At 35.4% G+C, this 15,855-nt stretch overlaps 1 protein-coding gene across 7 annotated transcripts in view; it reads left to right on the forward strand.

Annotated features, from left to right (window-relative positions):
- LOC143229560 (uncharacterized) overlaps positions 1 to 15,855 on the forward strand; it is a 135,618-nt gene that overhangs the window by 9,838 nt on the left and 109,925 nt on the right. For 3 of the 7 annotated variants that reach the window (XM_076462070.1, XM_076462061.1, XM_076462064.1), the window contains exon 1: positions 12,282 to 12,616. The exons of 1 other annotated variant lie outside the window; for it this stretch is intronic. Coding sequence is in view for 4 of the 6 variants with exons in the window: in XM_076462061.1 (XP_076318176.1) it covers positions 12,518 to 12,616 (99 nt within the window). In the remaining 2 variants the exon portion in view is untranslated. Of the gene's footprint in view, positions 1 to 12,279; positions 12,617 to 15,855 lie in introns of those variants that run through there. 3 more of the 7 variants (XR_013015942.1, XM_076462059.1, XM_076462058.1) reach the window with 2 other exon arrangements.

The raw sequence follows: 15,855 nt of genomic DNA on the forward strand, positions 1-15,855 counted from the left end.
CCGTTAAGTTTGGTTTATTTTGAATTTCGCGTAAAGCTACACACTAGCCGTTCCTAATTTAGGAGAGTAAGACTGAGAGAAGACAGCTAGTCATCACCAACAACTCTTGGGCTACTCTTTTACCAACGAATAGTGGGAGTGACCGTAACATTATAACGCCCCCACGGCTGAAAGGGCGAGTATGTTTGGTATGATGGAAATTCGTACCCGCGACCTTCTGATTATGAGTTGAACGCCCTAATCACTTGGCCATGCCGGGCCAGAAGCATTATGAGCGAACTTTTGTAGCCAACGAAATTCGTGTTATACGTGAATGAATTTATCTTCCATGTTCAAAATATACCAAGCTTAAACAATCGGCAACATGAAATCATTTATCATCAAATAGGTGTGAGGAAGAATGAAAATAAAGGCACTAAAGATTTAACAGTCTCTAGAATTTGGACTTATAATTCCTTCTTACCAACCTCCTAAGGAAAAGTAAATAAAGATTTATCAAATTCTTTCCAAGATAAATGAGGATTGATTTATTTTATTATTATTTATAAAACCACTCGAGGTTGCTTACAAAGGAATAGATAGGGCTTGACATAGGCTGGAGTTACTTGCAATCTGCAAGTAGCGAATTCTAATCCTGACACCAAATATACTTGCTCTCTTAGTCTCAGGGGCGTAATAGTGTTACGGTCAATTGCACTATTCGTTGGTAAATAAGTAGCTTAAGAGTTGGCGGTGGGTGTGTTGACCAGCTGCCTTTCGTTAAATCTATCATTTCCAAATTCTAGTTCAAATAGTCATCGACTAGCTTTTCATGAAATCAGAACAAACTAGTATAAAATTGCTTACAATTAATTGAAAGTATCTACGCTTTGAGCGTGAATGGGCGAGTTTAATCTTTTGAAGAGTTTACAGTTTTGTTTGTTTATTTTTAAGCGCATATCTACTCACTGGGATATCTGGTTCGCTCTAACCGTGAATATATAACCCTAAAGTTTAACTTTAAAAGTCTTCAAGCTTACAGTTGAGCAAAGGAAGGCGTATTCAATTCCTTTAATTGTAAAAGATTAGTTTGGTATTGAGAACGACAGGCTAGAAACCGAGTTTCTCTCTCTCACACACAAATCTATAAACACTGGAGCCAATCACATGGAACTTAGCAGCTTATTCAACTTCAAATTGGATTGAGTAAACCGTTTGACTGTTTTGAAGGTTGATAAAAATGTTCGTGGTAATTAGATAATTACTTTTTCATGTCATATCATATTTTGCAATTTTTAGGGAGGTGCATAGGATTATTGTCTTAAAACTGTTTAAATATATAAAAGTTCTTGAACCAATAGACAGCACCACAGTTTTTTAAACAAAAAAGACCAATGATCGAATGTGGGCTACTAACATCACACATAGTTCCTCTCAAATCTTCTTCGAGGACAATAACAGTTTGGCAGCTGTGACATAGGTTAATAAAGCATTTGATATTTATTACTGAATAAAGAAATAATAATTTATTAATAATGAGACTTAAGTGTCCCTTTAGGCTACTAAACGTAACAAAAATTGTTGTCCGACTGACTGCCAGTACCTTACCTTAAGTGCTTATTGTGTTTGCTTATTTTCGAAAATTATATACAATTAGTAAAAACGAAAACCGTTATATCACCAAGGGCCTTGGCGGCTTTAAAGGCTAATATATATATAATCACATCAGACTTGAATGAAAGTTTGCCAGATATAATGATAGTTAGGATATCCAAAATGGCGGCTACTAATACGTTCAAAATGTGTTAGAGAAATTTGCAAGGATCCTGCTAAACCCGGAAAAGTATAAGTAAATTATAGGGGTGAGTAAGACGTGATATGCCGAGAATTCTGTTGTAACTGGAAAGGTTGAAGGCTGTGGATGAAGAATTACACACTATCAAAGTCGTCCAGCTGTGGGTAATGGTTATCATTCAAGCCTAACCTTGCACGTTAAGTAGCTGGCCAGCTTTGCTTATTGACCCTCCGCCGTCGTCCTTCCTCACATCGTGATTAAGAACCTTTTCTGGAACTTCTTGAATAGGATATTGGTATTCGCCTCGAGAGTTTATTTGCCGTGGTAAATTTTCTTTGACCCCTTTTGCGCCTTAACTTTCCGGTCACGGGTATCTCGCCATGATTATGTCTACACCTGCTTCTCTGGTAACATTTCAAACAATTTGCGATCTTGCTCTTGCAGATCAGCTCCGAAATTGATGCTTCTGACATTTGTATGGAGCTCGGATGGACTGATGTAAGTATTGAAAAATATGTGTGCTCTCAGAGTAATTGCATCAGAACAACTTATCGCCAGAAGCTGATTTTTAGCAGAAAATCGTTCCATTACTCCAAGAAAACTAACTGTATTTTAATAAGTTCAGTACTGTTCTACACTGTTCTGTTCGTCATAAATAGATAAAGTCTGCAAAACTTACAGAAAATACAATAGAATGCTGGATTGAATTGGCTGTTAGATAAAATACACTGCAGCTTACGCAGACAATTCTTATTTGTTCGTTTGTCTTAGCGCTAAGCTGTATTTTGAGCTCTCTACGATTTGTCCACTGAGGGGAATTGAACACCGGATTTTAAGCGTTATAATTCCGTCAACGTACCACTAACCTACCGAAAGACACGAACAATCCTTACACAGTCTTTAATATAAGGAGTTAGCGAGTTGAACATGATTTTTCATAATGCTTTCTTCATTTTTTTGTAGTCTTCTGGTTCACTAAAGTCCATCCAATCTCACTCAATACTCTAGCATTTTTTTCTTACTCTGATGGTTGCTACTTTTTATAATTCTTCAGATAATATGGTATTTCACTTATGTAACACACACCTGAAAGAATTCTCTGCTGTCCCAGAAAGCTGCTAAGGCTACCTGCCTTAGATCGTTCCTAAATTTGAAATACTGAACAGAGGACCTTACCACTTACGCTAAAGGATCTATTATAACTCTTATAATGCACCCACAACTCCAACTACGGTAAATATTTTGTAATATCGCACAGATTCAAATTTGGCTTTCCAGCTTTGATATCTAAACTAATGGATCAGTGGTAAGTTTAGAAACTTACAGTACTAAAATCCGGGCAAAGGATTCCCCAAGATGGACATAACGTGGATAGTGTATTGTGACTTCGCGCTAGAACAGCAAAAAGCCTACCAAAGGGCCAAACTGCACATACTTTTTACCTCATCTTATAACATTAGGACTAGATTAGTGAAATACCTGTTTCTAGAACGCCTGTATATTATATTATTATGCTTAGCATTTTCTATCTGTATGTGTGTGTGTGTACACATATATATACACACACACACACACACACATAACTTGTATAATAATATGAATAATGCATTAAAATAAATTTATTAATAATTTAAAATAGCTAAAATAGGAAAAAACTGAAATTATATCATATCATTGTAAATTTACATAGTTTAATCTTTAATATAAGTATTGTGCTATTTTCTTACCACATTTATTCATATATACTCATAAAAGCCTTTCTTTTGGTAGTTGTAAATGATCGTGCTCCTTAAACGAATTATGGTTGTGGATATAACTCATCACTGTAAAAATTATTTGTTTCTTAATATTTTGCCTCTTTTTGGTTTAACGGTACGGCTAAGGACTTACAACGCTAATACCTGGACGAAACAGATAATCTATTCTGTACATTTGTGCTTAGTAACAAACTACTAAACTTACTATTTTGGACAAAATAATAGCGTAGGAATGCAGGTTCGAGCCATGCTATGCCGCTAAGTATGTTCCTTACTTTTAACTACGGATGGGGACGTTATAACTGTGACGCTATACCGTATTATTAATTAGTTAAGTGGCGGATATTGTTAACTGGTTCCCCTTCTCTGATTAATATTTATAAATGGGAGATGGCTATGCCTGAAATTCAGTCTTAGAATCAGCCATTCAGGCAGGAAAGCCAACTGAAGACAAGAAGGGAAATTGCCCCAAGAAGATTAGAAGAAACTGACAATGAAATATTAATTTCACACTTTAAGTATGTGTGTAATGTAAAGGTACAATATGGTTCAATCCAATGTTACATGTTATTGCATTTTCACTGTAGAAAAATTTAAGGGCTTTCATGAATTTTGTTTCTTAATACTGTAACATGTTTCTTATCTTTTTATTTATTGTTTTGTACAATAGAAAAATTACTGCTGCTATCTCTACGCAGTTTATACAGTAGCATTTGTAATAATAAATTTGTTACACGTCATTCTCCTCTTATGATAGATAGTAGAAGTGGCTTTTAATGATTGTCCCCAACTAGTTCAGCATTAAGTCTGTAGGGTTATAGCGTTAAAAATTTGTTTCAATACCCATATGGGGTAAATCACAGATAGTCTTTGCTCTTAACAACACATAAACAAAATTTGATGAATTTTCATTAATCAGAGGACGTGTTAGGTAGCATTTAAGAAAAATCGGGTTACGTTTTTCAGATAAATTAACTTCTACCACAGTAGTTTAACTCAACAGCTAATGTTTCTACATTCCCTTAATAAAGTATATACTATATTATGTATTTATTGTAACTTTCATTAACAATACTGTTTCTTAGAACGGCTGAAGATGACCTACGAAGATCAAACGTTATTCTCTGCCTATCAATAAAAGTGTTAATACCCATACCAGGCGTTCTGAGATATATTTTTATTTCATGTGGGTTGCTCATCATCAAGAAGTAATACTATTTAATGACATTACTTTTGAATTTTATTTCTTGTTACTGTACTTTTTATAGGGATTATTTTTCAATATTAATATATGTATTTAGAACTAATTTAAATCTCTTAAACTAAGTTGGTCAAACGTAGTGAAATATTGTTGGGACTGTGCCCACAAACATCGTTGACAACTTAACAGTAATAAAACAACGCATTCTTACTTTTAAGTTTCAAGTGGAAACGTAAGAAAATTGTATTTAATTAGCTATGCTGATTACCATAATGATTTTTGGTTTTGCTGTAACTGCATAGCTTGCTATTGTCTAAAATTAATTGGGATAAGGTCTTTTTAATTATTTGAAGCCAAAATAATTCAGAGTCCAAGTCTACGTAATGAATGCGAAATTTATTTTTTTAACTTCATGTTCTACGATAAACGACAATACAACAGTTTTACGTGTTTGCTAACTACTATCGTGTGCGGAAATTTCTTTTACCCGTAGTTCTTGGACACCAAACTCACGATTTATGAAATAAATGGATGGCAATAACAAATAAACTAACTAATAGCTCCTCTATATAACCCACTAATCAATCATACAGTATAAAAGATTCACAAATAAATAATCATGAACTTTATACTAACTCGTTGCAGGTAGTGAAGCATGATATAGATGTGTGACGTTGTGGGTTTGAGTACCCACATCTCGCTTTCCTGATTCTTAAATTTTTAATTTTATGTGAGACTAGCGAATTGGAGGTTAAGAGCGTTAGACGATGTAACCCACCGCAATGTGGGTTTTATTTCTTTAGTCACCTCCAAAACCTAGGATACATTTTACAATCCCACATAGTAGTTTGTACCCTAGGATCTTTTTTTTTTTTTAAATATGCAGCGTATTTTGTTTAATTTTAGTATGTCCTGTTTATGGCTTAAACATTTATGGTCGTATATATATATATATAATTTGTTATTTTAACTCTAAAAATAATCCGAAACAAAAACAAATTAAACAAAAAACGCTACATCAACTTTGTATGTGTGTGTGTGTGTAGACTCGCATTGGTTCCTAACCTTTCAAGATAGCTCCAATCACCCATCCTATCACGTGACGTTAAAACTCTCTCTAGCCTGTACAACAATAGAAACGTCTAAATTAAAACAAAACGTCGCTTACAACAGTACTTTCAACACAAAGAAATGTATTGACTACGCTCATCATTGTAATTGTTTTTATTTCTTTTCTTATGACAAGTTTTTTTTATTGGTTAGTATCAAGACTACGGGTAATTTCTTACGTTTCTCCCACGATTGAAAATTGCCTATGTTTTCATTCTTTAACTACGACAAGTGATTGTTAGTACTATCCCAACTGAAATATTATTGTTACATCGCGACAAAAGTTATTATTAAAGAAGAAAGACTTTTATTGTTATGGTGACTAAATTACTATTCATTATTATTCTTACGACTGAAACTAGTCTCTATTATTACTATTACAAATGAACCAAGTTTTCTTGGGTGCTCTTACAGTCAGAGGCGTAGATCCTGGGGGGATGGGGGATACATACCCCCTTAATTTTAGGTGGGGGGTATGGTGCATACAATCATCCTCCCCTACAATTTGGTCTGTTGAATTGTTTTATTGCATCTCAGGCCTACAAATTGTGTGTTTGTTCTTGTGATTCTCATTTTCTTACCAATCGAATTACATAATTAGGCCTAGATGTAGGCTTTTTCAGTAGCTGAAATGTACATCTTTAATATAGGCGTGCTTCTAAGCTTTTCAATCTAAGCGATAGTTCGTAAGTATCAGTCAGTAGACCTAAGTATACATGCAAGGCTTGCAAGCACTATCACAGAATCTACCTACGTCTTGTACGTAGTGTAAGATTAAGTAAAATTTTAATCACAATAGATTGAACATAGCATGAAATTCGAAAATATTACTACCAAGCGTAAACTCTTGTGATCTAGATCTGGCAGGCCATTTGTAGCTTGTAGCTACATCAATCTTATGTGTATATTATGCGGTTTTCCTGCGCCATTTGTTCTTATGCATGTCTAGCCGGTTTTATTGTCGAACGCCTTACTCTCCTTAGCTGCCGAAGCCGCTGACCATAATGTACGTTTAGTGTACAGTTAACGACAGGTTCGGGTCGCTCGTATTCAGACGCGCCCTACATCATCTCCTTGGCTCCCTTTAGTCTGAGCCTCGATTTTACAACAGGGCTCATTAGACCTGTTTTTGTGGCCCTCATTAATGCATGAAATTTCAGATTATCACCGCCCTCTAATAAAGTGCTGGTGCTTTATGGTAAAAGAACAGTATATTCTCTTATCATAGATAGTAAAAATATTGTATTTTCTTGTATAATTAGAACACAAAAGGAGCGATTTCAACGGCCTGAAGCCTTTACTCGAATTGTATTGCTAGTTTTTGTTTAGATGTTTTTATTTAATAAACGTGCTTATAGACATTATATCACAACGTGTTTGCCTTTTGATGAGCTTTAACAGGAATATAATATATTTGTGATTGTTTAAGTATTTTTCAAGAAACTTGCAATTACTTGTGTTGTAACTGGCACACATTATTGTCCCAACGATGCCCAGGCGGTCAGTCGGCTCGATAGTCACTGTGAGGTTCGCGCGTTCGACTTAAATACATTGTACAGTTCAGTCCCACTTCCATTCTGTTCTATCTTCGTTTGTTGTACGTTAGAGTTTTTCAATAAAGACTGTATTTTCGCCTGTTGAGTCATCTGGGAAACAGATTCCAATTATGAAAAGCAAGCGTCTGAAACGTTCCGATATTAGACAGTTCTGCAAGCCAGTTACTAGTACTACAAGTGACAATACAGATGCAGATAATCCAACAACCTCAAGCAAAGGAATAGAAACTTGCCATACAGAGGAAATACCATGTTCATCAGAGGACGAGTCTGAAAATGCTTGTACAACTATTGCACATTATGAACCACCCGATAGTTGTGAAACAAGTTTGTATCTGTGAAGTATCAGATTTTTCATTACTGCACAGTGTGGAAAGCCATATCATCCAGACGCACAACTAACACCACGACAGAAAGCAAAATCTCAAAATATCAACTTCCAGGGCAGGTGGTTTGAGTTCCCATGGCTGCACTTCGACAATCAGACTCAAAAAGTCATATGCTTTTATTGTGCCAAGGCGGAAAATAGAGGCTTTTTTACAGGGAAACTGGAAAGGCCAGTGGAGTATACCTTCATATCCACCGATTTATGCAAGTGGAAAAAGGCAAAACAGAAATTCAACGAACACCAATCCTCCTTTCAGCACAGATTCGCTATATCTCCAGAAGGTTCACTTGATGTAATTCCAGTGACTGCCCAGCTACATGATGGAAAAAAGCAGCAGCAGGAAGAATACAAAAGAAGTCTAGCCAAAATATTCAGAAGTTTACGTTTCTTACTGCGTCAAGGTTTATCATTACGTGGAAGGGAACTTTCTGCAGTTAATGAAGCTCCTGGAAGAGGAAGATCCTGAGTTGACGGCCTACTTCTCAAAGAAAACCACATTCACACCACCCCAGGCTCAGAATGAAATAATGGAGATCTTCAGCCATCAAATGCTGAGGAACATAGCACACGAAGTGCAGCAAAGTAAAATCTTTGCATTAATGGTTGATGGCACTCAAGATGTTACAGGTGTCGAACAGGAAGCAATATGTGTACGATACGTAGATGAGAACCTTGACGTCCATGAAACATTTCTTGGTTTATACAGTGTTTCCAATACAACTGGTGAAACAATATCCTCGATTATACTTGATGTACTGACTAGATCCAATTTATCACTGTCAAGATAAAGAGCAAAAACTTATGATTGAGCCGCTAACATGAGTGGTGCTTACAGTGGATGCCAGGCAAAAATAAAAGAGAAGCAACCGTCAGCTTTGTTTTTTCACTCCGGAGCACATAAGGCTAATTTAATAATGCAACATGCAGTTGAATCTTGTGAATGTGTTCGAGATTCTATCCAGTGGGTACATGAACTTGGTGTGTTGCTTCAGATGTCAGGCAAATACAAGACAATCTTTGAAAATATTGTATCGTCAGACAGCCACAATGGTCCAGTTAAACACATCCGCCCACTGTGTACAACACGCTGGTTGTGCTGCCTACCTGCAATTACATGTGCTAATGATCACTACAGTGACATTGTTGATTCTTTGTCTGAATTAGCAAATGAAAAATCAGATGTAGCAGTGAAAGCACGAGGTCTGCTGGACAGATTTGACAAAGGAAAGACAGTTTTAGGATTGTTGATGGCTCAGCATCCATTAGCTGCATTAAAGAAACTAAACCGTGCATTCCAAGCAAAATCAGCGACAGTATCTGGCATGATTGAAGCATCTGCAATGACAGCTGAGCAATTGCAGGTATTGCGAACAGAGGAAAATTACAACAAGATATTTGATGAAGCTGAGAAACAGGTAACTTCCCTAGATCTGGTGCCTATTGAACTACCACGCATTCGCAGACCCTCCAGAAGGATCATAGGTGATGGCTCAGCACACCATTCTGCAACAGCTAGAGATTACTACAGAAGCCAATATTTTTAATTTGTGGACACAGTCATAGAACATCTGACCACTAGATTCAATGCAGACAACAATGACTTGAGGCAATATCTGGCACTTGAGAACATGATCACATCTGGCAAGATTGACAACTCGGTTATAAACTTCTATCCAGAAATCTCTGCACAACGGCTCGAGTTTCAGTTGCTCATGTTCAAAGGAACAATAAAAGCAGTGTCTCTGAAAGGTGCGAAGGATGCTTACTGGAAAATGCATGAAACGAGCCGGCAGATGTTTAGTGAACTGTTTCTTCTCATGAAAATTTTGCTTGTATGTCCAGTATCCAGCTACGAATGTGACCGCAGCTTTTCTGCATTAAGACGGTTGAAGACGTGGTTAAGGTCAACTACGTCTCAGTGCCGCCTCAACCATGTGGCAGTTTGTCACACTCACGAAGATGAAGTCGAAAAAAAATTCACAAACAGATCATCACAAAGGAGATCTACGTTTGGAAACATGTAGACTAGAGAACTAAATGAATCTTACATCAATGAAAAGTATGAATAATTATGTGCCACATTGTATTGATGTGTAATTTTCAAGAGTTCGCAAAGACATTTTAATTATTTTTATCAAACAACATGAACAGTTTTTCAGTAGATATAAACTTATCAATGGTATTTACTAATTTTATTAATATTTGAAAACGTAATTAATGCAATGAAAGTTATTAGTAACCTTGTCAAGTATAATGTCCATCTTTTATACTGTGCAGTGTGCAGGAATAAATTCATGTAGCGGCTAATTTGTGATACATTTGTCTTTATTCCATTAACATTTTGAAAACTGTTCATAACACCTCACTTATACAAACCTACATGAAAACCTTGAAGTATTGTGGCAACAAGATTACTCTATGACTGCATGTTTACAGCTTTCAGGTTCACGTAATCAGAGATTACCAATTTTCAAATTGAACAGTCCACATATGTGGTTGTAAAAGTCATCTCCCCCATCGGGCGTAAAAAATCTACGCCCCTACTTACAGTTTAAACAAATTTAATCAAAAGCGCTTTAGTTGTGAAAAAAGTTACGGCCAAAAGAGGACAGCGCTAGACCGGAGAGAATGAAATAAAAATTGGCTACATTTATAGCATTGACAATAATTCTATAGCAAACATTCATTGACCAGTTAGCCAGACCGCGTATTTTTATTCAACTTGGATCGTTTTTTTCACACCTCAATTGTTTTTGAATATATATCATGACTTTTTGTCAATACGCACCAAATAAAAAAGTGACACTGGATAATAACCAGTATTAGCTTTACGATTATTCGGAATAGACCTTTATTTTATATAACCAACCAGATTCTTTAAAAAAATATGGTGCTGGTTTGCTCTATAAAACAGTGTTAATAACTTCATTTATAGTAATGCCATGAAATCTAGATAAACGGTTTCTTGCCATCAGCTTCAAGAACTCAAATATCATTATTTACGCTAATTACTTAAGCTAATACCAAATGACGCTAAATGCTCTTTAATTATGATAACTTCGTAACATTTAGAAAATTTATGGTTCAAAGTTAGCAATGATTAATAACTTTCCATACATATGATTCTTTTGAAAACTTGAGCTAGAAAGAGGTAATCTAGTTTGTTGGCCTAATACTTATGTATCCGGGCCCGGCATAGCTAGTTGGATTAAGGCGTTCGACTCGTAATCCGAGGGTCGCGGATTCGAATCCCCATCGCATCAAATATACTCGCCCTTTCAGCCGTGGAGGCGTAATAATGTGACGGTCAATCCCACTATTCGTTGGTAAAAGAGTACCCCAAGTGTTGGCGATGGGTGGTGATGACTAGCTGCCTTCCCTCTGGTCTTACACTGCCAAATTCGGGACGGCTAGCAAAGATAGCCTTCATGTAGCTCTGCGCGAAATTAAAAAAACAAACAAACTTTAGTCCGAATGACAAACTAAAAACGGTCCACTATTACTCTTAGGGGAAGGTGTAGTGAGTTTTTGTACCGATAGGTTATGTGAATTTTTTGCTTTGGCGGGTGGGAAATAAAGTATTGGTCAAAACTTAGCGGTTTTTGTTTAATAACTTTGTACATGTGGCTTATATTTAGACCAAATTTAACACCCAATTGAAATATGTACAGATCCATCAGTGTTATAAATTCAAAAAACAAAACAATATGAAAGTTAATTATGTTTTTCTATCAAATAAAGTTTCCGTTTTTCGGTGTGAAACAAAAATAATAGGAAGAAACTCATTCAAACGCTGTAGATTTTATATGTTGTGTATTTCTTAATGGATTGTCTTGAAATTTTGTACGTGAAGTAAGAATCATATACACTGAAAATGTATAGGTTAGATTACTGCAGGAAGTGGTATTGCTGAACGATATCTGTTAATAACACAGTGTGTCCTGCAGGTTGTTTTGGCCACATAGAGTGTCTTGACCTTTATTGTGACCGTCTTTTATCATTGCCATTGAAATATATCATTATTATTATTTCCAAGAAAGCGTTACTCACAGGATAAACATATATTTGAGAATTAAAATTGAAGATGTTATAATATGAATAAACATATTTTATAGGATTGTTTATTTAGGCTACACATTTAATTTTAAATATCAGTATAATTATACGGAGTAAATAATATTAGTGTGGTCTATTTCACCTAATTTATGAAAATATATGTATAACACACACACACATACACATATATTCTATTTCACGCACACCTTTAAAGTACTCTGCATAGTTGTTGCTGTTTATTTATTTATTAATAATGTTTTATATTTTTCAGACGCTAGGAAATTTTTAAGCAGTGAATAGCTATATGTATGTGGTGCTTCAGAGTTGCATGTACGTATATTAAGCTGCGTGTTTGTTGGTTTATATATAACACGTGTTTGAATGACGGGTCTTTACTGACCTACTGGCAGTACGAGTAAGGTTTAGTAGCGGTAGAAAACCCAGGCAAACGCGTGTACGCTTACGTTTGTATGCATACAACCACCTGATAAGCCCAGAAAAACGGGCCTTTCAAGGTCACTGTAGACCAAACGTTGCTGCCATCCTTTTCCAGTGAAAATCATTGTAGCGTAATTGCAGCGAAGAGACAGGTTCAAAGCACTCTCTGCATTTAGATAATACAATAAAATGTAATGATAACTTACACGATAAAAACAACCATAGAAAAGTGTTATCATGGCTGACGATTCATTTCTTTACGATTCTAATAGCTCGCAACCTCCCACAAAACTATCGGTTCTTAATCCGGCTATTGTAAGAAGACGACTTTTCAAGGTAAATACTAACTCTTATATAATTATCGAACAAGTCTTCATCCAATTTACCGTTTTAGATTTATTTTTATTTTTAAGAAGATATTGTTAATACTTGATTATATAAAAATTACTCGCTGTACATTCTCCCTGTGTGTGTGTGTGCGTGTTTAGAGTAATAACAATAATAATAGTACAATAATTATCCACTTTACATTCTTATTGGTTATTAGCATTGGTGGCGCGAAACTGTCGCGTTTTCTATCTTTACATAAGCAACGTACTAAAAATTATATTCATATTCATGTTGTTGCTTGTCTCAGTTAAAACATTCACCCTTGTTTACCAGTTAAGTAACATCTACATGATGATAACAATGGTTCTTTCTATATATACACACACACTTTATTTCTTAACTGTATATGTATGTGTTAAACCCATATCCTACCAGTATTTGCATCTTACTACAAGTGAATTTTTTTACACGTGATCGTAGTCGCTTGAGATAAAACTTACGTGGTTAAAATAGAACTTAAAGCATGGCTATGTCGAAATATATTCAAGAAACAAATCCATGTAACGGCAGTGTTCTGATTGACGATTCTCTACGACAGTAACTACAATATTAAGTTTAAAAATTATCTACAACAATACATTGTTCAGAGTACTGACTCGCTGCTTTCCCTCTAGTCTTACGCTGCTAAATTAGGGACGCTAGCGTAAATAGCTCTCGTGTAGATTTGCGCGAAATTCACAAACAAATCAAAATCCTCTTAACGTTGTTCAGAGTACTGACTCGCTGTCTGCAACAATACGTTGTTCAGCTTAGATATTATCTGTTCTGAGAAAAATATTAAGTAATTAAAGGGTTCTGTTTGAAGGCTCTGGTAATATGCTCTTTTAAAGCGTCTTAAGTCCTGAAGTTTAATACTTTCTTTATAGGTAAACTGTGTATTAATAGTCCTTTAAGTACTTTTAGACTTCCTTCAGAGGGAATTGATGTTTCCACGCTGTTTGATCTGACAATTCTATAATTTTTGGGTGTTGCTTTTTGTTATTTATATGGATCTTTAACTGATTATAGTTCCACTGCCAGCTGGACAATTCCATGTAAACATTGAAATCTATTTTGCTTTAGTGTAATTCGCATGTCGTTATCCACTATATCATCAATGAATTAATTATGTATCAATTAATCCGCCATTTCGCACGGAACATTTCAGTCACATAATTTAGGCAGTCGTTCCGCCTCCTCAACTTCACCTACGGCTTCATCCTTTCTCATAAGTCTGTTGTGACTCTTTAAACCTATCAAGTAGGGTAGCCTTTAATGCGTGATAGTTGTAACGGTTCTGTCAGAAGACTGCTCAATGTCGTCAAAGTTGGTTATTCCAAATGTACGACAAAATGACCAGCTTATTGTTCACTACTTCTTCCATTAAGCAGTCTCAGAACTTATTTCAAATAGTGATATGGCTCTTATGGTATCACTCCATCATCTGTTGGTTACTTCATTGAGCAACGTTACTGAACTGGCTTTCTGTAATTTGTTAATTAATGAGATAGTGGTATAGATGGGTAATCAAGAATGTTTTATAGTCATTGGTCACTCGGTATTATTGATAATTTATGATAGATTATACAAGATGTAAGCTTTTCTAGCGTTTGAAGTTGGAAGTCTTAGCGGACGCAGAGAAAGTTGAAGTTAATTTTATCCTTGCATTTTGAAGATTTTTTCCTTTTTACCCCAACAATGATGTTATTTTGTATTCGGTTATTCTTCTTATAATCCTAACTTAATCATATTTGTTCACATAATCCCTCCGTACATCTCCTTCGTCCTCTCCAACTACAGTATATGCATTTCAAACCATCTGGGCCCGTACTTTACGCTATAAATATATTGTCTCATTATTGCAATTCATCTCTTAAAAGGCCCAGCATGGCCAGGTGGTTAGGGCGCTCCACTCGCAGTCTGAGGGTGGCGGGCTCGAATCCCTGTCACACCAAACATGCTCGCCCTTTCACCCGTGGGAACATTATTATGCTACTGTCAATCCAATAATTCGTTGGTAAAAGAGTAACTCAAGAATCGGCAGTGGGTGGAGATGACTCGCTGCTTTCCCTCTAGTCTTACGCTGCTAAATTAGGGACGTTAGCGCAAATAGCTCTCGTGTAGATTTGCACGAAATTCACAAACAAATCAAAATTCTCTTTTAAATTCCTATATTTCTCATCTGATTTTTTGTTTATTTCTTCCAGATGTTCCCTTAATTTCCTCCAGCTTTCCATCTGTTCTTCTCTTAATTTTCTCCTCCTAAACTTTTGTTTCCTTCTTGTTCTATATTTGTTTTATCATTTAAAGCAGATTTTCGAGATCACTTCGAGTACGTCATTTATTTTGATGTTCAGTATGGATTAGCCTCCGGTAAATCATTGGTAAATCACTGGTCTTTTGACGCTAGAAATCAAGTTTTGATAACCGAGTTGGAAAGAGAACAGATAGTCCATTGTATAGCTATGCGTTTAACAACAAAAATAAACTCGTAGGAAAAAAAAAAAAAAAAAAACGAAACAAAAGAAAAACAGTAAAGTAATTGGGATTTTTTTTTACCAAAATAGTCCCCTCTTCACATACCCATGTTCTGATGGTTTTTTTATTATTTGCCAAGCTTTTTCTGGATTATTCGATAAGAAGACGATGGCAAAGTCCAGTCCATTTACTGATATCAAAGTATTATTTTTCAACTACAAGTCTTGTAAGTACAAGACGTACAACTTCTTTAATTACTCATAAGCCTAACTTAACAAATAAGTAACTTGAAAGAAATTTCACATACTAATTTTCCGTTATTTTTCGTATTTCTAATTTCTCGTCACAAACCCAAAATTTATAGCACTGACCTAAGTATTTGATTCAATAATTAACTAACAACAGTAAAAAGATTTATTAATCGACCAGAAATCCCTTTAAGTCTCACATAACTTTTTCATTTCTAATTTAATCCGTTTCCTAATATATATCCACTATACTACATGCTTGTCGCGTAGTGTTATAGCTTTATCTAGCCAATCAAAACAAGTCTAATTTAAAAGAAAAAAATGTATAAAACCTAGCTAAATACACAAAAAACTCGCATTGCTCACATTTTAAATATTATTTTATTTAGTTTTTAAAAACGGTTGTTTCATTGTCTCTCGGACACAGGCCTTCTGGAGAATTAGAATGTATGAAGTTAACTTCATGTAGAGAAAGATCAG

The sequence above is a fragment of the Tachypleus tridentatus genome, chromosome 10, assembly GCF_004210375.1.
Source record: "Tachypleus tridentatus isolate NWPU-2018 chromosome 10, ASM421037v1, whole genome shotgun sequence".
Taxonomy (NCBI): domain Eukaryota; kingdom Metazoa; phylum Arthropoda; class Merostomata; order Xiphosura; family Limulidae; genus Tachypleus; species Tachypleus tridentatus.